The sequence below is a fragment of the Erpetoichthys calabaricus genome, chromosome 1, assembly GCF_900747795.2.
Source record: "Erpetoichthys calabaricus chromosome 1, fErpCal1.3, whole genome shotgun sequence".
In the NCBI taxonomy this organism is placed as follows: Eukaryota; Metazoa; Chordata; class Cladistia; order Polypteriformes; family Polypteridae; genus Erpetoichthys; species Erpetoichthys calabaricus.
The window spans coordinates 157984614-158011917 of NC_041394.2; the positions used below are offsets into that span (position 1 = coordinate 157984614).

The 27304-nt window shown below is 37.9% G+C and overlaps 1 protein-coding gene across 1 annotated transcript in view; it reads right to left on the minus strand.

The window, feature by feature from the left end:
- The window catches only part of gnsa (glucosamine (N-acetyl)-6-sulfatase a), a 76407-nt gene that overhangs the window by 18179 nt on the left and 30924 nt on the right, over positions 1–27304 (minus strand). The window contains exons 6-9 of the mRNA XM_028792522.2: positions 25066–25233; positions 16890–16972; positions 11850–11968; positions 3886–3989 (exon numbers count right to left, since the gene is read on the minus strand). Of these exons, the coding sequence (XP_028648355.1) occupies positions 3886–3989; positions 11850–11968; positions 16890–16972; positions 25066–25233 (474 nt within the window). The remainder of the gene's footprint in view (positions 1–3885; positions 3990–11849; positions 11969–16889; positions 16973–25065; positions 25234–27304) is intronic.

Here is a 27304-nt window from a genome sequence, read left to right on the forward strand (position 1 = left end):
GCCAGTGAACTATGTATGGCAGGAGCGAATGTTTAAGCAAATTATAGAAAAAAAACCCAATTTAAATCTGTTAAGTAGTTTTCTCTATATATACTGTATGATTTTCACTGTTTGATTATATATTATGACATCCTTTTTACTGTTAGCATTAGTTTACTTTTAGTTTTTGCCCTTACCAAAAATTCAACTAATAAAGAGCAGCAGCCAGCCTGACACTGAAGGTTCATTTATCAGTAGCTTGCAGGGACAGAAGAAATCCCTACTAATCACAAACATCTATAACTGTATATTTAAGAAGTGTGGTCAATAACTATAATTCAGTCATGTCCCTCCTAGTGTCCCACACATAGAGGTCAATAATAAAGTATTCCAATGGTTCTGTGAGCTTCACTTTGACAAGGTGTTCTTCCTTCCCCTTTCTGTAAACCACTACTACTATTAACTGACCCACTTGATTTTTGCTGGAATAATGGTATGTGGTATTTTTAAACTTCATGTGTTTTGTACCTTTTACCCAATTTGTGAAAATCAACCTTGTTCGATTCTTTGTCTTATTTATACTAATGTATAACAAACATTTTTTTTTCTTTTACATTTGGACTTTTCAAAAAATGCACAGGATCCACTAATTTTGACATTTTGGAGAAAGCAAATTGCTTAACTCATTTATAAACATAAGAACAGTTTTGAAGAGAATAGATAATTCAATCCAACATAGCTAGTCAATCCTATTCACCTAATGTCTCTAAAAAACACATCAGGTTGAGTTTTGAAACTCTCAAAATTCCTACTGGCTGCCAAAACTGTTCTGAAATAACTATCAGAATAAAAGACTATAATTTTAATATTTATGGAGGAATACATATAACTAAGCTTCAGAACTGTTTATACATTTTTTAGTTTGTCTTTATCACATGTACCAATTATTCTTACAATCCACTGTAAATAAAGGCACCAAACTAAAAATACACCATACTTTAAGATTTACATTTTTACATTCTCCAAAATATGAAATGCAAATTCATCAACTAATATAGAAACAGAGACAAAACACAAAATTGACAAATTGCAAAAAATAGCACACGAGACAGGTTTAGCAGCCCAAGAGAAGAGGATATCTAAAACAAAAATTGAATGAAGTAGAAATTTTAAAGACCTTCACCCTGGCCATTTTAACTGTACAGAGACGAACCTGCCCAGCCAAGTGCCTATTAATGAAGTTATTTTACAGTGGTGTGAAAAACTATTTGCCCCCTTCCTGATTTCTTATTCTTTTGCATGTTTGTCACACAAAATGTTTCTGATCATCAAACACATTTAACCATTAGTCAAATATAACACAAGTAAACACAAAATGCAGTTTTTAAATGATGGTGTTTATTATTTAGGGAGAAAAAAAAATCCAAACCTACATGGCCGTGTGTGAAAAAGTAATTGCCCCCTTGTTAAAAAATAACCTAACTGTGGTGTATCACACCTGAGTTCAATTTCCGTAGCCACCCCCAGGCCTGATTACTGCCACACCTGTTTCAATCAAGAAATCACTTAAATAGGAGCTGCCTGACACAGAGAAGTAGACCAAAAGCACCTCAAAAGCTAGACATCATGCCAAGATCCAAAGAAATTCAGGAACAAATGAGAACAGAAGTAATTGAGATCTATCAGTCTGGTAAAGGTTATAAAACCATTTCTAAAGCTTTGGGACTCCAGCGAACCACAGTGAGAGCCATTATCCACAAACGGCAAAAACATGGAACAGTGGTGAACCTTCCCAGGAGTGGCCGGCCGACCAAAATTACCCCAAGAGCGCAGAGACGACTCATCCGAGAGGTCACAAAAGACCCCAGGACAACGTCTAAAGAACTGCAGGCCTCACTTGCCTCAATTAAGGTCAATGTTCACGACTCCACCATAAGAAAGAGACTGGGCAAAAACGGCCTGCATGGCAGATTTCCAAGACGCAAAGCACTGTTAAGCAAAAAGAACATTAGGGCTCGTCTCAATTTTGCTAAGAAACATCTCAATGATTGCCAAGACTTTTGGGAAAATACCTTGTGGACTGATGAGTCAAAAGTTGAACTTTTTGGAAGGCAAATGTCCCGTTACATCTGGCGTAAAAGGAACACAGCATTTCAGAAAAAGAACATCATACCAACAGTAAAATATGGTGGTGGTAGTGTGATGGTCTGGGGTTGTTTTGCTGCTTCAGGACCTGGAAGGCTTGCTGTGATAGATGGAACCATGAATTCTACTGTCTACCAAAAAATCCTGAAGGAGAATGTCCGGCCATCTGTTCGTCAACTCAAGCTGAAGCGATCTTGGGTGCTGCAACAGGACAATGACCCAAAACACACCAGCAAATCCACCTCTGAATGGCTGAAGAAAAACAAAATGAAGACTTTGGAGTGGCCTAGTCAAAGTCCTGACCTGAATCCAATTGAGATGCTATGGCATGACCTTAAAAAGGCGGTTCATGCTAGAAAACCCTCAAATAAAGCTGAATTACAACAATTTTGCAAAGATGAGTGGGCCAAAATTCCTCCAGAGCGCTGTAAAAGACTCATTGCAAGTTATCGCAAACGCTTGATTGCAGTTATTGCTGCTAAGGGTGGCCCAACCAGTTATTAGGTTCAGGGGGCAATTACTTTTTCACACAGGGCCATGTAGGTTTGGATTTTTTTTTCTCCCTAAATAATAAAAACCACCATTTACAAACTGCATTTTGTGTTTACTTGTGTTATATTTGACTAATGGTTAAATGTGTTTGATGATCAGAAACATTTTGTGTGACAAACATGCAAAAGAATAAGAAATCAGGAAGGGGGCAAATAGTTTTTCACACCACTGTATATGATACAACATGTAGATATAAACTGAGAGGTCTAACTACAATTTATATTCTCCTCCCACCTGCTTAATTTATGTCCAACATCTAGGAAAATCTTCTTGACTGAAGGTGCCACATCAAAATGAAAAGAACATATTCATGAAATAGCTGACATACACAAATTCAACTAACAAAGACACAATCAGGAGATACCATAAATCAGGGATGGGCAAAGTCAGTCCTGGAGGGCCATAGTGGTTGCAGGTTTTTGTTCCAACCCAGTTGCTTGATTAAAAACCAATCCTTGTCAATTATGTAATTTCATGGCTTGCTAGTGCATTAACTCTGCTATGTCAAGTCATTCTCATATCCTAGATATTTTTTTTTCCTTTCTAAGGATATCATCCAAATGATTTAAAGTCTAAAACAGACGAGTAATTTTCAGTGCTTCACTTGTTTCTGTTCACTTTCCTTCCAAGTTAATTAAACCAAACAGTACATGATAAATAAACACAGGTGTAAATGGAAACAAGCTAAATGGAGAAATGATGGTTTCTTTTGTCATTTGCATCTTATTGCTAATAAGAAGCAATTAAAAACCAAGACTACAGCTGTTTAAGACTAAAATAAACAATAAGGGTTCAAAATCTTAACGAGCGAGACAACTAAAATGAAGCAGAAGTGTTACTTGAGCAGTAAGTGCTTCTTATTAAGCAATTGGGTTGGAGGAAAAACCTGCAGCCACTGTGGCCCTCCAGGACTGACTTTGCTCACCCCTGCCATAAATACTGGTACTCTTAAGATAAAGGGGTCTTCAGGCCTTTTTAAAAATGTTATAACCAAGTAGGAAAAAACAGAGAATCTGATCAAAAATCTAAATAACATACTGTACATTACAACTTTATCCTATGATTCAGTTTTGACAGTTGAGGAAACAAAAGTACTTGTTCAATGAGTCTGCTCAAAACATTGTATCTACTTGTAAAAAGTAATTAAATGTCTATAAATACAATAAATGTAGAAATTAAAATATAATTTAACACTACAAATATACCTACCTTGTTTGTTTGATTTGATTTAATCCCTGGGCCTCTAACAAGTAAAGGAACTCTTATGTCAAACTCATACAGTTGTCGCTTGTCAATAGGCAAAGAAAACTGTCCTGGAATGCAGTACAAAATATATTTTAGTAGACTAACCAAATGCATTACTTGCACATCACCTTATATGTATGTATTTGTAGCCGAGGAGATTCTATTGCCATGAATGAAATAAGACAGGTTTCTCTCCAATATGAAAGAGCAGATTTTCCCTTTTAAAAGGTGTGCTGTGTAGTGTGCAGCAAATATATAATCAATAATTAGTATTACATTTACATAATTAAAGTTTGATTTTGCTGGCAATTATCAACACATACAGTACAGAAGTATTTTATCATACACTACATTAGCTGTATAACAAGGTCCTACTGAAATGTTAATATCCAAAGACAAACTAGAAAGGAAGATAAAGGTCAGGCATAAAATCTTTGACCTAACCAAGAGCCTACTGAAAAATTCTGGTTACAGAAAAAGAAAATGCATCATTATTTGACTACTTTGTGTACATAAATGTTTGATTAAGGTGACTTCACATTGACCACTGATCTCTTGGCTGTTCACAGACAGTCTGTTTATCACAATGGCTGGACATAAAAGTGTTTGTTGCCTTTTAGGAAGTTACTGGGCCATCTAACGTTTAGACATTTTCTCTGCACTAAGCTACCCTGGTACAGCTGAAGAACCAAGACTTTAAGCACAGTCAAGAAATTCACCGTTGTTTCCATTGTACTGTTGTTATAGTCAGATAGATTTGTTGCCTTCACAGCTATTTGTTTCTAAATACAAACTCAACATTAAAAATTAAGTGCCTCTTTTTAATAATTAAGTCTTGTGTCCATGATAGCCTTGAAATAAAAGAACCAATTTTCCATGTGCTCCTGAAAAATACATGCAACTCTGGGGATAGCTGCAACTTGGCTCCACCCTCCCTTTTACCTGGAGGAGTCAGCTGGAGTGTACCTCTATAACAGGGGTGTCGAACACCAGGCCTGGAGGGCCACAGTGGCTGCAGGTTTTCATTCTAACCCTTTTCCTAATCAGTGACCAGTTTTCACTGCTAAGTAACTTCTTGTCCCTTCATTTTAATAGCCCTGTTTTTAAGGATTCAGTCATCTGAATTGATTCTTTTCTTTATTATGACAGCCAAATAGAAATGAGATGTGAAACGAGCAGACAGATGATCAGCTAAATTGGGGCTTCAGACTCCAACCAGTTTCACTCCAATCAGTTTCTTAATGAGAAGCAGATTCCTGCTGTTAATTAAACTCGTTATTTAATTCCGTGGCTTATTGCTGCTCTCTTTCTGCCACGGCAGACATTTCCAAAACTGTTGATTTTCTGTTTTTTCTAAGAACACCATCAAGATGTTTTGGTGACCTGAGCAGACCAACCTTACTGAGACCTTCACCTTTCTTTATTTTCAGATATTGTGTGACGGGCACAGGTGAGCTGGTCATGTGGCGGCTCGTTTTGTGTCTCATTATTGTTTGGTTGCTAATTAAGGAAAAAGAAACAACTAATGGGTCTGAGTCAAGTTAATTAAAACTAAGGCAAAAGAAGTTAATTAGCAGAAAAAACTGGTCACTAATGAAGAAGGAGGATAGAATGAAAACCTGCAGCCACTGCGGCCCACCAGGACCGTAGTTCGACACCCGTGCTCTATAACATCCAAATTCCATTAGGCAGCAGGATGGGTGCTTGAAGGCCACCCAGACAGTCTAAAAATTAAAACTGGTCATACTAATTAATGCTTTCATTTATGTTTAATGACTAAGTATGAGAAAAACGAAGAAAAAAAGAGACGTACATTTTTCCATCATGGAAACTTAATATTAAACAGTACAAAGCTGTACACTGCTGGCAAGCCAAGGCAGCTTGCTTGATCAGCTTTATCTTGATTTGCTTGCTTGCCAATTGTTCGTAGCCTTGCGAAAAACAGTTTAAAAAATAAATCACTACCACACTTATATGGGCTCATTTTGGGTTTGAGACAGATGCCAAGTTCAAAACTTGTCAGCACTGTCAAAGTAATTTGTCTTTTGTGCCTGAAAAATATTTCTAAAAGACATAATACAACTCTAGTATTCAGAAAGATACAATTTATGTATTCAAATACCTCAGAACCAGAGCTTCACACAAACATCAATACACCAAGATTATCTGATGAAGTTAAATACAAACAAAAGTAACACAAAGATGAAATAGATTCAAACAGATATATTTAGGCCAAAGAAATGTTGCCAATCAGCATGGTTGAGGAAATGAAGCTTCAGAAAAACATTGAATCTATTTAACAAACAACAATCCCTGGCAGAAAATGTTTGTAAAAGGAAATGCCTGATCTATATCAAAGGGTCAAAAATAAAGTGAGGAGACATCTTTAAAACATTAAGTGTACTTCAGCCGGAAAAAACATGTGGTCAGACATGTGCTTGATGCCCTGCATGTCATGACTGAACGCTTCATCTATCCTAAATGAAAATGCCCACGGAGTAATTTAGCTGCTGTTATGGGAGATCTCAAGTAAACACAAATTTCTTTGGATATAATCTGTACCTATCTATGAAAAACTAGCATGGTTAAGAGGCAATAGAAGGACAGTGTACACTGATTTTGGGTTTCTTAACATACAGTTTCACCTAGGGGGAAAAGAAACTCTTGGAAGATGAACAAAAATATTTGATCATTCAATTCTTCTCCTTACAGGTCACCCATCATTGGGGCAGAGTGGTGGCCCTGAGGCTAAGGATCTGTGCTGGTATCCAGAAGGTCGCCAGTTAAAATCCTCATTACTGCCAAAAGAGATCCTACTCTGCTGGGCCTGTGAGCAAGGCCCTTAACCTGCAATTGCTCCAGCAGCACTGTACAATGGCTGACCTTGCACTCCGACCAACTATTTGCCAACATTTAATGTGTTTTCTTCAAGAAAATACTGCATAGAAATTATGGAATGTTTTAAAATCCAACCCATTTCAAAAAGAGACTTGGAAAAATTAAATTATTACTGACCAGTGGCATTAAAATTAATCGATGGCTTAGAAAAACAAAATTTGAATGGCAGCAGACCTGTCCAAACAATTATACACCTTGTGTATTGAAATCACTTAAAAGTGCCCCAAACAAATCCAAGGACTTTCTGTACTTTACATACATACAGTGGTGTGAAAAACTATTTGCCCCCTTCCTGATTTCTTATTCTTTTCCATGTTTGTCACACAAAATGTTTCTGATCATCAAACACATTTAACCATTAGTCAAATATAACACAAGTAAACACAAAATGCAGTTTGTAAATGGTGTTTTTTATTATTTAGGGAGAAAAAAAAATCCAAACCTACATGGCCCTGTGTGAAAAAGTAATTGCCCCCCTGAACCTAATAACTGGTTGGGCCACCCTTAGCAGCAATAACTGCAATCAAGCGTTTGCGATAACTTGCAATGAGTCTTTTACAGCGCTCTGGAGGAATTTTGGCCCACTCATCTTTGCAAAATTGTTGTAATTCAGCTTTATTTGATGGTTTTCTAGCATGAACTGCCTTTTTAAGGTCATGCCATAGCATCTCAATTGGATTCTGGTCAGGACTTTGACTAGGCCACTCCAAAGTCTTCATTTTGTTTTTCTTCAGCCATTCAGAGGTGGATTTGCTGGTGTGTTTTGGGACATTGTCCTGCTGCAGCACCCAAGATTGCTTCAGCTTGAGTTGACGAACAGATGGCCGGACATTCTCCTTCAGGATTTTTTGGTAGACAGTAGAATTCATGGTTCCATCTATCACAGCAAGCCTTCCAGGTCCTGAAGCAGCAAAACAACCCCAGACCATCACACTACCACCACCATATTTTACTGTTGGTATGATGTTCTTTTTCTGAAATGCTGTGTTCCTTTTACGCCAGATGTAACGGGACATTTGCCTTCCAAAAAGTTCAACTTTTGACTCATCAGTCCACAAGGTATTTTCCCAAAAGTCTTGGCAATCATTGAGATGTTTCTTAGCAAAATTGAGACGAGCCCTAATGTTCTTTTTGCTTAACAGTGGTTTGCATCTTGGAAATCTGCCATGCAGGCCGTTTTTGCCCAGTCTCTTTCTTATGGTGGAGTCATGAACACTGACCTTAATTGAGGCAAGTGAGGCCTGCAGTTCTTTAGACGTTGTCCTGGGGTCTTTTGTGACCTCTCGGATGAGTCGTCTCTGCGCTCTTGGGGTAATTTTGGTCGGCCGGCCACTCCTGGGAAGGTTCACCACTGTTCCATGTTTTTGCCATTTGTGGATAATGGCTCTCACTGTGGTTCGCTGGAGTCCCAAAGCTTTAGAAATGGCTTTATAACCTTTACCAGACTGATAGATCTCAATTACTTCTGTTCTCATTTGTTCCTGAATTTCTTTGGATCTTGGCATGATGTCTAGCTTTTGAGGTGCTTTTGGTCTACTTCTCTGTGTCAGGCAGCTCCTATTTAAGTGATTTCTTGATTGAAACAGGTGTGGCAGTAATCAGGCCTGGGGGTGGCTACGGAAATTGAACTCAGGTGTGATACACCACAGTTAGGTTATTTTTTAACAAGGGGGCAATTACTTTTTCACACAGGGCCATGTAGGTTTGGATTTTTTTTCTCCCTAAATAATAAACACCATCATTTAAAAACTGCATTTTGTGTTTACTTGTGTTATATTTGACTAATGGTTAAATGTGTTTGATGATCAGAAACATTTCGTGTGACAAACATGCAAAAGAATAAGAAATCAGGAAGGGGGCAAATAGTTTTTCACACCACTGTATTCATCACTCATCATACTGCACCGATTTCACCTCTAAAACTGAAAATTACTTCATGTCAGAGGGTGAAAGGTGGTCCCAAGAGTATAATTTTCAAGTAAATGTAAGACAGACAAAAGGTCTGCTTTGTCTTCTCAAAGAAAGCCGACTTGATCAAGTACCAAGAGTACTTCTGAACACCAGTTCACACTTCAAAGAGAATGCCCATGGTGGAGGTCCTTTGAAGGAAATAATAGGTAGATGAGGTAAAAAAAAAGTAATCTGGGCATTGCTTTTCATCGAGAGGAAGTGGTCAGGAACTTAAGGACTGTATTACTCATGGCAAAAAAGAAAAACTACCAAGTCTGCAGTGCTATAGAAAATCTAACACAAGCAGCTCTGAAGGCAGAAATACTCTAAATTTCAAAACAGATACAGAATTATCTTATTCTGTAAGGTCAAACTGACCAAACATGAAAACAAAACAGCAAAACAGAAATATATTTTCAATGCTGTAATGTTTTTAGGATCTTGCCAACTGTTAGCTTATGATGGTTTTATCATAATTTGCATGCGTAACAATTACAAGTTTGTCTGTAACTCTAATTATAATCTATATTTTCCAACTTTGCTGATGGAAATGACTGAATTTCTATTTATAGAAAATAAATGTACCCAGTCTATTTATCTATTCATCCACTTTGTTATTTTAATGGTAACACAATGCACAGCAAAATTTAGAGTCATTTTGGAGGAGGGAGAGAGAGAGCTGAAGGTTCAAAAACAGACATGATAAAGTCCTTTTTACTCAAATGAATCTTCAGATGTCAAATATAAAAATAACACAACAGAAAATACTATGAAAAGCAGAATATGAATATGTTGCATAATTAAGAGCTGTGTTCAGGAATTATTAAATAAATTAGTTTATCGATCTATGGGACACCACTGCCAGTAGGAGAATAACCCTAAAAACACAGTCCAGGTCATAAAGAACCATCTTTGGCAAAAATAAGAACAAGGAGTTCCACAACATATGGTATGCCCCCACAAAGCCATGATCTCATCATTATCAAGCCAAACAGGGATTACTTGAACAGACAAGCAAGCAAGACAGCCAAAGTCTACAGAAGTACTATGATAAGATCTCCAAGGCACTTGGATCAAACACCCTGCTAATTTTCTTAAAGTTGTGCAACAAATTACCTGAGGGAATCAGTGTAGTTTTAAAAGCATATACTGGTGACTTGAAATATTGATTTGATTTAGTCTTTTTCCTCTTCAGTATTTTGTTGATATTCAGAAACTTCAAATATTTTTGAAAGCATCTTCACTTTACATATATATTTTTTACATACGTCTAAAACTTATGTACATATTAATAATGGAATGAAAATAACAGCTGGCATTCAAAGTAAAAGAAGTAATTGAGAAGGACAGGAGTGGGTTAGAACTGATTGTCAGAAGGCTCAAAAGTTCAATTAATTTTATCTATGTTTAACACATGTGATTTTACTTCAGAGGTTATGGAGCAAAGACTAAACTCAGGGCACGAGATACTGTAAGTCAGCCTTTTTTCACCAAGATGATGGCACAAAAGTGTCTCCAACAAATTATAGTGTTAAAAAAATCTCTGGATCAGACAGAATAAGTTGATACCTGTATGGACAACCAAGGTCAATATACCACTGCCCATTGCAACTCTGAATTTACTACAGCTGTCATTCCAGGCATAAAAATACACTCCCAAAATTCCTGAATAACTTAACATGATATGAAATCCACTTAGAAAGTTACTGGGACAGCACTTGTAATTGACATTCTGTCATTAGTGGACCCTCTCCGATTTGAATATAGAGCCAAGGAGAAAAGGATACTATAGATATACTTCTACATCTTTATATGGGCACCTGAAATGTTCCCAAACAGTGCCCTGTTTGCTGTTTAGGCCTTGAACAAAACTTCTGCATTTCTGAAAAATCAATTTTCTGCATTTTTTTTTTAATTGCAACCACAGAATACAGCAGTATTCAATGATTATATTTGATTATTTTTGAGGGGAGACATGGATCTCTTCAACATTCAGTACAGAATACAAGAAAATTCAATTACAAAATAAGCCAAAGCAAAATATGGAGTGAAATTAGCAAATGCTTTGGCTTTACACCAAAATAAAATATAATAGACTAGATGTACTGTACAGTAGAGTGGGTCCAGAGTAAGAAGCGAGTAAGAGCACATGAAGGTTAACATTAGTAGGAAAAAATATCTCTGAAGTTCCAAAAATTACTAAACATAAATTCAAAATTTATTTGTTCTTTCTGAAGTCTTTGAAGACTTTATTAAAGTGAGATCTAAAGGGTCTTACAGGTTTGTTTTTTAGGTAGTGTAAAAAATATCCATAGATATTTGTACAGTTGGAATTAGATTACAGCATAGCTTGTTTAGCATCTGAAAGAGGTTTTTGTACAGGATAGGAATTCAGTATTGTTAATGCAGGTAAAGGAATGATATCTACATTTGGTCCAAGCCAAAATTGAGAATTATCATTTCAAACGATTACTACACTGAAAAACAAAAAATATATGGATTTTTTTGCAGTCTGTGCTCTGTTACAATCTAACTGTACTACATGAAACATGACTTTTCTGTAATTAAGACTCATATATAAGGTCCTTAAGGGGCTTGGTTTTTACAACATCAATTAAAACTACAATGGAAATTTAACTGAGCGTGAAACTTGTGAGAAGATTCATGGTAGTTACTATTTGTTATGCAGAATAAGTTTAAGAAGCATTAAACAGTTTACCGGAAACATGCACCAACTCACAAACTTTTCAAAAATGGGTCAGTGGGGGGCGTGTATGAGAAAGCTAGAACCCTTATTTTAAAATAATTTGGCTCCAGAAAGTTTATATTTTTGAAAGTAAATTAAAACAAAAACTGATTCAACTTCACTATACAAGGACTAAAACTGAAGGCAAAAAGCATCTTAAAGCTTTTTTTATAGTAATTTTATGTGGCAGTATTACTCTGTTATAGGTGACAAACACAACTTTGCATTTGTTATACTACGTAGGTTTATGTACTGTATTGGAAAGAAAAACACATTAGGGGTAATATTTAAACTAAGACCCAAAGATAAATTTTAATCCATATCCTGTATATACCTGCATGATATCCATTGTCAGATGTAAAGAATATATAGGTGTTTTGCAGTTCTCCTCTGATGGACAGTTTTGTTATTAATTTCTCCACAAGATCATCCACTGATAGCAGTGTCTGCCACCTAAAATGAAAATACTAATTTGTAGACTTTTATGCAGGATATCTTAGGCTTACCACAGAGTAATAAATTCAAAACTTTTAATAAACCGAAAACGTTTACTCGTGTTTGCATTGACATCCGTTTACTTTTTTAAAAACAAATATAGCCTGCAAAATGAATTTACCATATACAGTGATCAAAATTTTCTCTGTTTTGGTGGGAAATTCAATAAAACATTTACAACCTGGTTTCAATTTTGTAAAACTCTTCTATTCACTTTCACCCACAAACATTTCTCCATTTTCAGAAAATTTTGAAAGGTCAAGCAGAAAATTGTTATGAAAATCAAAATTACAATGAAATACAGATCATGGTCCTGTCAGGCACTTCGTAGCCATGAACTAGCATTGTTTCCTGTCTTCGTAGGGCTGTGAATGTACATGCACCATACTGCTTCAGTTGTTTGAGGCAAGTTATCGAAAGAAGTTAAAAGAATAAAAAATAAAATAAAGTCACTTCTCTACAAATGATTGTAAGGTGAAAGGAATTATATAACTGTTGCTCTTTAGGGAACGAATATCAACTCAGTATTTATGCTGCACTAAAAACAACCTCATGGCTACAGTACTACTGTACTTTATCGTCAAAACTCCAAAACTACTCTCCATTGTGGTGCAAAGCAGCCAACAACTTTGAGACCTCGAAAGAGATTTTAACTCTCCATTGAGCACTTACTTCAAAAATGTTTAAGAAATTTGAACTACAATTAGTCATACACCCTCCACAACCATCAGCAAAAAACATTGATACCTTTTTTCATCACTTGAATTGTAAACTGCAGTCTATTGAGCCACCAAACACAATTTAGGCAATTTTTTTTTTTTTTTTTTTTTTAAACTATACGAATATATATATTTATAATATATATAAAAATACACACACACAGTCATGGCCGAATGTATCTGCACCCCTGGATTTTTTCCAGAAAATGCACCATTTCTCCCACAAAATTGTTGCAATTACAAATGTTTTTGTATATACACACGTTTATTTCTTTTATGTGCATTGGAACAACACAAAAAAACAGAAAAAAGCCAAATCTGACATCATGTCACACAGAACTCCAAAAATGGGGCAGACAAAGTTATTGACACCTTTTCAACATTGTGGGTAAATCGTTTTATTTCAAGCATATGATGCTCATTTGAACTCACCTGTGGCAAGAAACAGGTGCTGGCAATATAGCAATCACACCTGAAGCCAGTTAAAATGGAGAAAAGTTGACTCTGAGTCTGAGTGTGCCACACTAAGCATGGAGAACCGAAAGATGAGCAGAGAATTGTCTGAGGACTTGAGAACAAAAATTGTGGAAAAATATCAACAATCTCAAGCCTACAAGTCCATCTCCAGAGATCTTCATGTTCCTTTGTCCACTGTGTGCAACATAATCAAGAAGTTCACAACACATGGCACTGTAGCTAATCTCCCTGGACGTGGACAGAAGAGAAAAACTGATAAAAGACTGCAACAAAGGATAGTCCAAATGGTGGAAAAACAGCCCCAATCAACTTCAAAATATATTCAAGCTGTTCTGCAGACTCAGGGTGCAATAGTATCAGCTCGAACTATCCATTGACATCTGAACGAAATGAAAAGCTATGGCAGGAGAGCCAGGAGGACCCCACTGCTGACACAGAAACATAAAAAAGCCAGACTGGAGTTTGCCAAAATGTACTTGAGGAAGCCAAAATCCTTCTGGGCGAATGTCTTGTGGACAGATGAGACCAAGGTAGAGCTTTTTGGTAAAGCTCATCATTCTACTGTTAACAGAAAATGGAATGAGGCCTACGAAGAAGAGAACACAGTACCTACAGTCAAACATGGTGGAGGTTCTAAGATGTTTTGGGGATGTTTTGCTGCATCTGGCACTGGATGCCTTGACTGTGTGCAAGGCATCCTGAAATCTGAAGACTACCAAAAGATATTGGGGCGCAATGTAGGGCCCAGTGTCAGAAAGCTGGGTCTGCGTCAGAGGTCATGGGTGTTCCAGCAGGACAATGACCCCAAACATACCTCTAAAAGCACCCAGAAATGGTTGAATACAAAGCGCTGGAGAGTTCTGAAGTGGCCAGCAATGAGTCCGGATCTAAATCCGATTGAACACTTATGGAGAGATCTCAAAATTGCTGTTGGGAGAAGGCGCCCTTCAAATCTGAGAGACCTTGAGCAGTTTGCAAAAGAAGAGTAGTCGTAAATTCCAGTTGAGAGGTGTAAAAAGCTTGTTGATGGTTATAGGAAGCGCTTGATTTCAGTTATTTTTTCCAAAGGGCGTGCAACCAAATATTAAGTTTAGGGTGCCAATAATTTTGTCCAGCCCGGTTTTTGAATTTTGTGTGAAATGATGTCAGAGTTGGCTTTTTTTCTCTGTTTTTTTGTGTTGTTCCAATGCACATAAAGGAAATAAACATGTGTATACCAAAACATTTGTAATTACAACAATTTTCTGGGAGAAATGGTGCATTTTCTGGGAAAATTCCAGGGGTGCCAAAATTGTGTGTGTGTATTATTATATATATATATATATATATATATATATATATATATATATATATATATATATATATATATATATATATATATATATATACACACACACACACACACACACACACACATTAAAAAAAGTGATAACCGACTTTTTGATGATGTAAATAAAAAAATGTAACCTGTTCCAACTTTCAAATCAGCTAAGTCATTGAATGCACCTGGAATATTATGTCACTTGTTTTTAAATTAGCAAGATATAAGGGATAAAATGCCTGCTTTTAAATGGTCCACTGCATAGGTTCTTAAACTATGGGTGACAACCTATTTTGGGTCATGCGTTTCCAGAGTTTGGGTCACATAGAGTCGTGATTCACAATTGTACGCAATGGGAAAAGGTCTCACACAGTTTGCAGAATGTCTTACAACAGGTTGTTGCCGTCAGTTAAAGCAAACACCATTTACTGTGCTTTCATCTACGTTGGCAGTTCTCCAAGGGAGATCCCCTTGCTCTGGGGTGATTCTTCAAGGAACATCCCAGGATGATGGCAGTACACAATTCTAGCTCTCGATGACACAAAAAAGGCAAAATTGGGTCAAGAGAAAAAAAAAGTTTAAGAACCACTACTTTACGGTGATGTCAGATACTTGAGCCCAGGCTGCTGGATTGTTGCATAAAACAGTTTGAAATTGTTGAAACAAATATTCAGTATAACCAAGTATTTTGCATTTACATTTATCTGTCATCATGTCAAAAAATCAAAACACAGCTGTAAAAAGAATGCGTGTTGAGTGGCATCTCATAAAACTTTCACTACTGTACTGCTTACTCATTTGCCTCCGGTCTTATAATGAGCTTGCTTCATCTGTCTCTCTCTTTGATGCTTACTCACATTACCCATCTTTCTCTCTTTCATGTACAGTATTTGCCCCATTTACTGCATTTCTTTCTCTCTTTATAAGCACAATTCATTCATGTACAGTATGTGTGTCTCACACCCTCACTCGTGGTGATTTATTTAGGTTAATTAATAGGCTTTTTCAAATCTAAGGTACATCTTGCAGTATGGTTATAATTATGTAGTCTTTTGATCTCTTACTGTAAAGTGGTGCATCTTAAAAGGTGAAAGCCCATTAGTACTTAACATACTGAAATTTAAGGCCTCAAAGAAAGATGCTCAATTTGAATCATCTGTGTTATATGGGGAATTTGCTAAAATAAGCCAGAAAAACATAGGACCATTGTAGAAGAATGAAGAAGATATACAAGAAAGAAAAAAAAAAAACACACCACACACACACAAATTGTCAATTTCGTCATAAATATGCCAAATGATCGGTTTCAGAATTGTCAAACTAGCATAATTATATTTGCTCAATACTACAATACTGGAAAAATTCATTATGTGATATTATTTTGCCACTTAAATTTAAATACATCCGATTATACGTTTGCTCACAAATGCCAGTGAAGTGCTGTGGTATTAAATGAAGATTTTAGAAATACCTAACCTCACTGTATTCAACGTTACACATGGAACGGTTATCTTGCTCATTTAATTTAGAACATTGCTAAAACAAACTCCTAATGTGTCACATAGAGTTTCTTAAACATTTAGGTGTTGTGGGACAAAATGCAGTCTTGGTATTAAACCTAAATATATTATTTATAACTGACAAATCTGTTATGCTTATACAGTACTATTTATACTTCACAAGAAATACAATATATACATACAGAAACACAATTATACATTTGTTCATATCAAGTCAGCATGCATTAAAATCATAAACAAAACCAGAATCACTATGGCACCAGGGGGCTCAGCTTGAATAGTGCTACTAATAGGCTGTGGTTATGGGAGACTGAATGCTCATAACTCAGCTGATTGTATGTTTATAGCACACCAGACCACTCTGTCTACCTTAATAGTGTATACAATTTAATTGTTTACCTTATTACAGATTATTATTACATACAAAAAACAAAACATTAATTAAATGCTGGAATTATTGCTACCAATTTAGCATCTGTTCACCATACAACTCTGACTAAGAAAAGATGATGTCTTTTAAAAAAATTTTTCAGTGTTAAAAATATCTAGTTTTTCTTGTGATAACTAGAGATTTTTATTTATTTTTAAAGCTGCATATTGCTGGTATAGCACCACATTTTAACGGCAACATTTCCTGTTAAGTCATCAATGGGAAAATCTTGCTATCATTTAGCACCAATTAAAGGATATGAATCACTTTCACAAATTACATTTTGCTCAAGACATATCATGATTTAAGCAGTAAAGCTGTGAAATGGACAAATATTAAAAAGAATAAGAAAGAAAACACCACCACACAAGCTCAATTTACCTTTAGTGTAATATCCAATTTAAATACATACCTTTTTCTAAATGCATCATCTAGAAACTGAATAGAGGTGTTGGTCATTGGAGACTTAGCCTGTCTAATGAGCCAATGTTTATCCTAAAGGTAAAGAAAATCTAGTGAAAATATATATTAAAAAAAAAATACACCATCTCAGCTTTTCAAGTAATTAAACAAATGAAGTAATATCACTTTCACTGACTAAACACACTTCTGAATTCCTAATTATATTTACCTGCCAAAATCATGCTGAAATAAATTGCACAAATTAACCTGTCAATTAGAAATGGCAAAAAGTTAAAATGTTTTAATACTACTCTTTCCACAAGACTCAACTGCAATGATGACTATTAAATCATGAAATAAAAAAAGAAAAACAAAAATATTTCACCAAATTAAGTGTTTTCAAATAATGACGTTTCATTCCACTATTAGTAGGATAGGGTATTTAGATATGCCTAACAGCCTGAAAGCATCATCCATACAAAAATAATTTCTTATGTTGAGTATACCATTGCACCTGGGTGACCCCTATGGGTAATGTTTATGAAATACTTTTTTTTTTTTTTTTTGCACAGACCTGAATCTGAAAAAAATGCATTCTGCCAATAAAAAAATAATTCTATTCCAAGTAATGCTGTCTATTTCTACTAACACTAAACACTACAGTGTTACCCAGCTCTACCAGCACAACTTGAACAAGTTACTGGCAATATCTTATTTACTCATACTATAAATTTACTGCTGAAGAATGATAATTTAGTAAGTTCAACTTGCACTATTGTTTTGTACAAATTCATTAGATTCTAAAAATACTGCATCCTGTCCAAAGCATTTATTAATGAAATTCTTTATCTGTCCCTAATGAAGCAATGTGGCATAGCTGGATTTAAAGTTTCATGCAAAGGTTTGTACACCTCTGGCCAATTTACCTATTAATGATAATAAAAAAAAAAAAAAAAAAAAAAACAACTTTGACAGCAACCTTAAAAACTATAATTTTCCAAAAATGTTAATGTACAGTAAATTTTACATTTTTTGTGGTTAACTATGAGGCTTTAAATTCTAATTTTGGAAAATGTTTCCCATTCTTCCTTGCAGATCGCTTCCAACTGTGATATATTCTTAGGCTGTCCTGCATGCAGAACATACTTAAAATTTACCCATAGATATTCAATGATGTTCAAGTGTGGGCACTGTGAGGGTCAATCAAATTTTTTTTTTGTGTTTGTTGAGGTATTTCATAGATTTCAAAGTGTATTCTGGATTATTATCTTTTGGAAACTATCCTTTTTTCAGCTTCAGTTTCGTGACTATCTGACATTTTCCTTAAAGATTTGTTAATATTTAATGCTTTCCTGTACTCACTCATTATTTCCTATGCCATCAGCTACCACACTAATGGTTGGCAAGATGTTCTTTTCTTAAAATGCTTCTTCAAAACAAATCTTTTGTCATTATGGGCAAAGAATTCGATTTTAAGTTCACCTATCCACAACACTTGGTTCCTAAATGCCTTCCTTCTGATGACTCTTCCATGAAAATCTTGGTGTTTTAAGTGTCACTGCATAGTATACCACAATTCTTTTTTGAACTAAATCTGCCTGCAGGTTCTCAGCAGTCATAAGGGGTTTTTGCTTTGCCTTCCTGAACAGTATACAAGCTGTTCTAGCTGTCAGTTTTCTTGATCATCCAGATCTTATATTGACCTCCACAGTTCCCCTACCATCCCCTACTACCATTTCTTCATAACATTTCAGATTATAGAAATTGATAGCTGGAAGTGATTTCATATCTTTTTTTATGACCTTTCTCCTGCTTTGTAGTCATCAACTAGCTTAAATTTTCAAATTCTCTATCAATTGCTTAGAAGAATCCCATGGTTGTGTGTTGCACCATGTTTCACGAGTCAGACAATTTATTAGGCTCTGGAATCATCATAACCTGAGAATTCCTAATGGCAGTTTTTGACCACATAACAAGCTAAGCTAGACCAGACTAATGACCATACAATTTCTGACCAAGTGAAAGGCTGCCCAAACCTTTTCAAAAGCCACATTTTCACTTTTAGTTTACATTTTTTTAGTTCATTTAACATCTTTACATGCATTCTGGTAGTGAACTGTTGTTTTGGACTGGAGTGTTTACCATTCATCATTTACTGGGTTGTCAGCTTGAGGGCTTATTTGTAGCTGTGCTTAGTAAATCATTTATCGCCATTGAGGTTTATTTGGGTGGACTTTTGCGTATGTGTTTAATTGTTTTGCACTTACTGCTTATTCAATACATTTGATCTCATTTCTGTAATTTAACAGCTGTGATACTTACCTCTGTGTGAGCGTTCCTGATGTCCCTTAAATAAAATAACAGTGAGAATCTGGATGCCCTGTGGCCACTACATATATATACACATTTATGCAAACACCCTTGGTCTGTATTCAGTGAAAGGCTCAATTAAATAAGAACTAAATGAAAAACAACATACAGTCAGGTCCATAAGTATTTGGACAATGACACAATTTTCATAATTTTGGCTCTGTATGCCACCACAATGGATTTGAAATTAAGCAATTATTATGTAATTGAAGTGAAGGCTTTCAGGTTTAACTTAAGGGGTTTAACTAAAAATATCGTATGAGCCGTTAAGGAATGATAGCCATTTTTCTGCATAGACGTCCATTTCCAGGGGCTCAAAAATATATGAACATTTGACTGGCAAGCTGCTCCATAGCCAGGTGGTATCAGTTTCCTCATTATTTTATTAACTATGGGGAAGAAAAGAAATGGCTCCTGATCCGATGAATACCACATCATCATCTGTGAAATATGGTGGAGGTAGTTTTATGATATAATCGGGCATGGCTGCAAATAGAGGTCAGTCACTAGTGTTCATTGATGATATGACTGCTGGCAGAAGTAGCAGGATGAATAATAAAGTACAAAGGGATATACTATCTGCTCAAATTCAGCCAAATGCTGCAAAACAGATAGAACACAGCTTCACAGTACAGATGGACAATGAGCCAAAACATATTGCGAAAGCAAACCAAATACCAAGGATGTTTACAGACTCCAAAACAATAAGTAACCCTGGATTACTGCAGAGGTCTGGAAAATGCTGAAAACCTGGGATGCTGCCTTCAGATCTGGAGACAAGGCTACCCTTAAAACTGCATGAGCTAACCTGGCAATGTCAATCAAGAAAGCAAAGTATGCATATGTTCAAAATATTCAAGAGCACTTTAAGAAAATCAGTGATGCTCCGTGTATGTGGAAGGGCAATCAGGTCATCACAGACTACAAACTGGTAGCTTCTCTCTATGACAGTGATGTCTCCCTCCCTGACACTTTGAATGTCTTCTATGCACGGGTCGATGCACTCGGCAGTGAGCCCGCAAGGAAACCCAACCCTTTTCCAGATAAGCAGGTAATCTGTCAGAGACTGTCTCTAATTAGAGTTAAACCCACACAAAGCTTTTGGTCCTGACAACATACCTGGACAGGTGCTCAAGGAGTGTGCAGACCAACTGGCTTATGCCTTCACTGATGTGTTTAAAATCTCCCTGAGTCAGGCAGATGTTCCAGCTATTTTTTTTTTTTTTTAATAAAAAGACCACCACAATCATCCCTGTTACATACCTGAATGACTACCGCCCTGCGGCACTTACATCAGTCATCTTGAAGTCCGAGAGACTAGTCATGAGCCACATCAAAGCTGCCCTCCACAGCTTACTGGACCCCCTTCAAATGGCTTACCGCCCCAAATGTTCTATCGATAATGCCATAACCACTGCAATTCATCGGTCACTGACTCACCCTGACAAGAGGAACTATTATGTATGGACACTGTTCATCAACTTCAGCTCAGCATTCAACATTATTATTCCACCGAGACTGTTCACTAAACTGAGCGGGCTAGACCTCAACATCCACCATGTAAAATGGATTTTAGACTTCTTGACGGAAAGTCGCATACCTTCTGGGGACTCCCTCGTTCTGCTGGGAGACTTCAATGCTCACGTGGGCAATGACAGTGAGACCTGGAAGGGCGTGATTGGGAGGAATGGCCCCTCCGATCTGAACCCGAGCGGTGTTTTGTTATTGGACTTCTGTGCTCGTCACGGATTGTCCATAACGAACACCATGTTCAAGCATAGGGGTGTTCATATGTGCACTTGGCACCAGGACACCCTAGGCCTCAGTTCGATGATCGACTTTGTGGTTGTGTCGTCGGACCTGTGGCCACATGTCTTGGACACTCGGGTGAAGAGAGGGGCGGAGCTGTCAACTGATCACCACCTGGTGGTGAGTAGGCTTCGATGGTGGGGGAGGATGCCGGTCAGGCCTGGTAGGCCCAAACGTGTTGAGAGAGTCTGCTGGGAACATCTGGGGCAGAGTCCCCTGTCAGAAGTAGCTTCAACTCCCACCTCTGGCAGAACTTCGACCACATCCCAAGGGAGGTGGGGGACATTGAGTCCGAATGGGCCATGTTCCGTGCCTCTATTGTTGAGGCGGCTGACCGGAGCTGTGGCCATAAGGTGGTCGGTGCCTGTCGTGGCGGCAATCCCCGAACCCGTTGGTGGACACCGGCGGTGAAGGATGCCGTCAAGCTGAAGGAGGAGTCCTACAGGACCTTTTTGTCCTGTGGGACTCTGGAGGCAGCCGATAGGTACCGGCAGGCCAAGCAGAATGCGGCTTTGGTGGTTGCTGAGGCAAAAACTCGGGCATGGGAGGAGTTTGGGGAGGCCATGGAGAACGACTTTCGGATGGCTTTGAGGAGATTCTGGTCCACCATCCGGCGTCTCAGGAAGGGGAAGCAGTGCAGTGTCAACGCTGTATATGGTGGGGATGGTGCACTGCTGACCTCGACTTGGGACGCTGTGGGTCAGTGGGGGGTACTTCGAAGACCTCCTCAATCCCACTAACATGCCTTCCAATTAGGAAGCAGAGCCTGGTGACTTGGAGGTGGGCTCCCCCCCATCTCTGGGACTGAGGTCACGAGGTGGTCAAAAAACTCTTTGGTGGCAGGGGCCCGGGGGTGGATGACATACACCCGGAGTTCCTCAAGGCTCTGGATGTTGTAGGACTGTCTTGGTTGACATGCCTCTGCAACATCGCATGGACATCAGGAACAGTGCCTCTGGATTGGCAGACCGGGGTGGTGGTCCCCCTCTTTAAGAAGGGGGACCGGAGGGTGTGTTCCAACTACAGAGGGATCACACTCTTCAGCCTCCCTGGACAAGTCTATTCAGGGGTCCTGGAGAAGAGGGTCAGTCGGATAGTCGAACCTCAGATTCAGGAGGAACAGTGTGGTTTTCGTCCTGGTCGTGAAACAGTGGACCAGCTCTACACCCTTAGCAGGGTCCTGGAGGGTGCATAGGGGTTTGCAAAACCAGTCTACATGTGTTTTGTGGACTTGGAGAAGGCGTTCGACCGTGTCCCTCGGGGAATCCTGTGGGGGGTACTCCGAGAGTAAGGGGTACCGGACCCCCTGATAAGGGCTGCTTGGTCCCTGTACAATTGGTGTCAGAGCTTGGCCCGCATTGCCGGCAGTAAGTCGAACCCATTTCTAGTGAGAGTTAGACTCCCCCAGGGCTGCCCTTTGTCACCGATTCTGTTCATAACTTTTATGGACAGAATTTCTAGGCGCAGCCAGGGCGTTGAGGGGGTCCGGTTTGGTGGACTCAGGATTGGGTCACCGCTTTTTGCAGATGATGTTGTCCTGTTTGCTTCATCAGGCCATGATCTTCAGCTCTCTCTGGATCAGTTCGCAGCTGAGTGTGAAGTGGCTGGGATGGGAATCAGCACCTCCAAATCCGAGACCATGGTCCTCAGCCGAAAAAGGGTGGAATGCCCTCTCAGGGTTGGGAGCGAGATCCTGTCCCAAGTGGAGGAGTTCAAGTATCTCAGGATCTTGTTCACGAGTGAGGGAAGAATGGAGCTTGAGATTGACAGGCGGATCGGTGTGGCATCTGCAGTGATGCGGGCTCTGCATCGGTCTGTCATGGTGAAAAAGGAGCTGAGCCCCAAGGCAAAGCTCTCAATTTACCAGTCGATCTATGCTCTTACCCACACCTATGGTCATGAGCTATGTGTAGTGACCGAAAGAACGAGATCACGAATACAAGAAGCTGAAATGAGTTTCCTCCGCAGGGTGTCTGGGCTTTCCCTTAAAGATATGGTGAGAAGCTCAGTCATCCGGGAGGGGCTCAGAGTAGAGCCGCTGCTCCTCTGCATCGAGAGGAGTCAGATGAGGTGGCTCGGGCATCTGATCAGGATGCCTCCTGGACGCCTCCCTGGTGAGGTGTTCCGGGCACGTCTAACCGGGAGGAGGCCCCGGGGAAGACCCAGGACACGCTGGAGGGACTGTGTGTCTCGGTTGGCCTGGGAACACCTTGGGATTCTCCCGGAAGAGCTAGAAGAAGTGGCCGGGGAGAGGGAAGTCTGGGCATCTCTGCTCAAGCTGCTGCCCCCACGACCCGATCTCGGATAAGCGGAAGAGGATGCATGGATGGATGATGGAAGTCAGTCTGCATTCGCTCCACCATCTCCAGAACTATCACACTGAGCATATAGGAGCACCACATGGCTGTGACACAAGATTACTTAGCAGAGTTCAGTTCAAACTATATCATCAAGTTTGCAGATGACTTGATGGTGGCAGATTTCATTAAGAACAATGATGTCTCCGCATACATTGAGGAGGTTGTGAGAGTGGCAGCCTGGTTTAAGTTCAACAATCTCTCTCAATGTTGAAAAGACAAAAGAGAGAATATACTTTAGGAAATCCAGCACTGCTCACCCACCTCTCACAATCGACGGTAGTGTTGTAGAGAGATCAAAAACACTAAGTTCCTGAAAGTCCACCTTTCTTGGTCACTCAACTCAGCCTCCAAAGCCAAGAGGTCTTGGCAGCATCTGTACTTTTTGCGAATACTGAAAAGAACATGCACCCCCCCCACCAATCCTCACCGCATTTTATAGGAATACCATTGAAAGAAAGTCTGCTCTCTAGCACTGTCTGGTATGGGAACTGTAATGTTCCAGACTGCAACACAGTACAGCGGATAGTGAAAGCAGCTGAGAAAGTTATTGGTGCATCTCTACCTCCCCTGAAAGATATTTACTAAACCTATGCTATAACAGACCCAGTAACATTGTGAAAGACCATTCTCACTAGTTACATGTATTTGATCTTCTACCATCTTGCAAATGGCATCCAAGTTTCTGCAAGACTGAATGACAGTTTCATACCACAGGCCATCAGAATTCTGAATGCACAAAAATGTCTAGCTCCTGTTTAACCAGTGCAATTCCAGTGTACTGCCTCATTTTATGCTTTACATACTTATATTACACTTTTGACTTTTTCAAAAGCATGTGAACTTTATTTTCTGTTTACTGATACAACAGGCACACTTATGTCCTGTTATGGGTTTTGATAACCTTATACTTATCACTTAACTCAATGTGGTTCAATGCAGCAAATTGCCTCTGTACAATACTGTACTTACAGTACAGTGCAACATTACTTTATTCTGGAAGGTTTAAATACCTTTCAAACTACACTGTTATATAGTCGTACGTCTATTTATGGTATTGTTTCTGTCACACCTTGCACCTTGTTGTATGTTGCTATATGTTGCACTGGGGCTCATGGAGATATGTTGTCTCATCTCACTATGTACATGTACACAGCTGCTGACAAAGTATCCTTGACTTTACTTTTCAATGCAAACTAATGGAAAATTCTTCAAAGGCCAACGAACAAGCAGCAATAGAAGACAGATGTGGTAAAAGCCTGGTAAAGTATCACTAGGATGGAAACCCAGCACTTGGAGATGGCCATGGGTTCCAGACTTTAGGCAGTCACAGATTGTGAAGGATTTTCAGCCAAATATTGAAAACGATCATTTTATTTATGATTGTGTTGTGATTGTATTAAATTTGTCCAAATACTTTTGAGCCCCTGAAAATAGGGGGAGTATGTATAAAAATGTCTATTTTCTAAACATCTCATACAATATTTTTGTTAAATCCCCTTGAAATAAAGCTGGAAGTCTGTACTTCAATCACTCATTGGTTGCTTTGTTTCAAATCCATAGTGGTGGTGTATAGAGCAAAAATTATGAAAAGTTTGTCACTGTTCAAATATTTATGCACTGGACTGTATAAATATTTCTAATAAGTACCTTTACATGCTTATTAAAGGCGATATCTCGTGGTGCTTTGACATCTGCAAAGTTTTTCTCATACTGAGGGGCAGGTGTCCAAGGAGAATGAGGTGCTGGTGTAGAGATCATCATGAAGAATGGCTGATAATTCAACTTCTTTTCTAAGAAATCCATTGATACATTTGCCTGTATAAGATAAATATTTATTAAAAATAAAAAGGTAAAACAATTCTATAATAACTTGCAAAGTTTATAACCAAAAAGAAATACGAAATATAACTTGTATACATACATACAGATATTTTAGAACAAAAATAAATATCTACTGCATATTTCCTTTTCCTCACATTATTGATTTAATTATCCCTTATTTTAATTGATCTCCAAACCCACTTAAACCATTTTCTTCCAGAGATTAAACCAGAAATATTTCTAAACAAGTTACATGTAACTATTTAAAAGAACACTCGCCCCAAAAACTACCATTTTTAAATCACTTTTTTTTTACTCTGTGTGGTTTGTAGTGATGGCTAAGAAAAATCAGTAATCTCATATCCTCAGGTAGAATGGAGATTTTATAAAAAAAAAAAAAAAAAAAAAGGAAACAACACTGAACAACAGCAAACAACACTATGACATCCAGGGGGGTTGAAGAAAAGAAACCCTCAGATTAATCATGTCACATAACCTACATGTCAGGTATTCAGCTGTATGCTCTCAACAGCACATATTTCAGCAAAATTACATGTATATTATATAAACCAATTCTGGAAAATTCATGAGAGAAAGTGGACTGCATTCAAAAATGGGATGAGATTTTGAAATGAAAACCCGCATCTGACCTCATTTGTTGGTCATTAAGACACAGTGATGACTTATTGCAGTACTTTAGATATGCACCAATACAATACATACTTTCCACAAGAAAATGTCTTTACCTTGCTTTTCTTTAACTTTTAATTTGTAATTGGGAACTTCATTTAAACAGCTCTTTGTAATGTAGATCTTATATGAAGCACCAATGAAATGACGGGAGAGTTGAGTCTATAATTCAACATCTCACTGTCATTTGAGCACCTTGTACTTCCATTCATGAGAGAATATGTTTAAAACAACTAGGAACCCAGCAAGAGCTTTTTGCCACAACAGCTCTCCTGTCTCATTATACCTGCAGTCAAGTTTTGGAAAATAAAATAAAAAATATGGCGAGACAGGCAAATCAAAGTGGAACACAGGAAAGTATCTGGTGCTGGTTGTGCCAGTTAGGAATTCATTCAGAATATGGAATAAAATTACAAATGAACTTTCAACAAATATTGAAAACGAAAATGCAAAGCAAAAACTACTAGTGCCAAATTATACGTTTAATCAATACAACTTGAGTTTGACTTGTTGCAGTGCAATCTTCTGTTTGCTTTAATCTCTTGCTATTCCTTCTCAGGCATATCTGTTGTGAATTAAAAATAATGTGTCATGTATTGTCTCCTCCATAGAAATGCTGTGCCCACCTTTTAAATTTGTCTGGCACTGACCTCGCTTGGCGGTCAAGTTGTGTTCATATTGTTAGTTACACATATTGTACTCAAACAACAGCATTGTGAAAATGTGAAAGTAAGTAGGAAAATTCAGTATAGAAATCATACAGCATATCCAAGTGCTTTATAAAATAGATATTTTAGTAAAAGTGCACTATTTTGGACATTGTGCATGATACAGGGAATTAGAGATTTATTACATGGATGTTTTCACATTCTTTGCTGTTGTTCAGTGTTGGCCCCTGTGGTTGCTGGTAATCTCCATTTTCTTTGAAAATGAGACACTACAAATTTTTCTTGATCACAACTACAAACATGGGATCTGTAGCATAAAAAAAAACCCAATTTTTTTAAATGACACTTTAAATATAACAATTTAAACAAAAAAGGAAGACTGTTTTATTACCGGAGCATTCTGCTGAAAGCAATACAGGACTTTTAATATATCCTTTCAATATTGGAAGTTACAGTGTAAAAAAAGTATTTACCCCTTTCCTTATATCATCTGTTTATGCATATTTTACACAATGAATGGCTTCAGAAATTAAGGCAACCGAAGGGAACACACAATACACTTTTTAATCATTAATTCTTTATTTATGGAACAAAGTTATACAATACCATATTAACCTTGTGAAAAATAATTTCTCACATATTTTCAATACTTGTTGGCAGCACCTTTAGCAGCAATAATCTCTACTAAGTACATCTCCATAATTTGA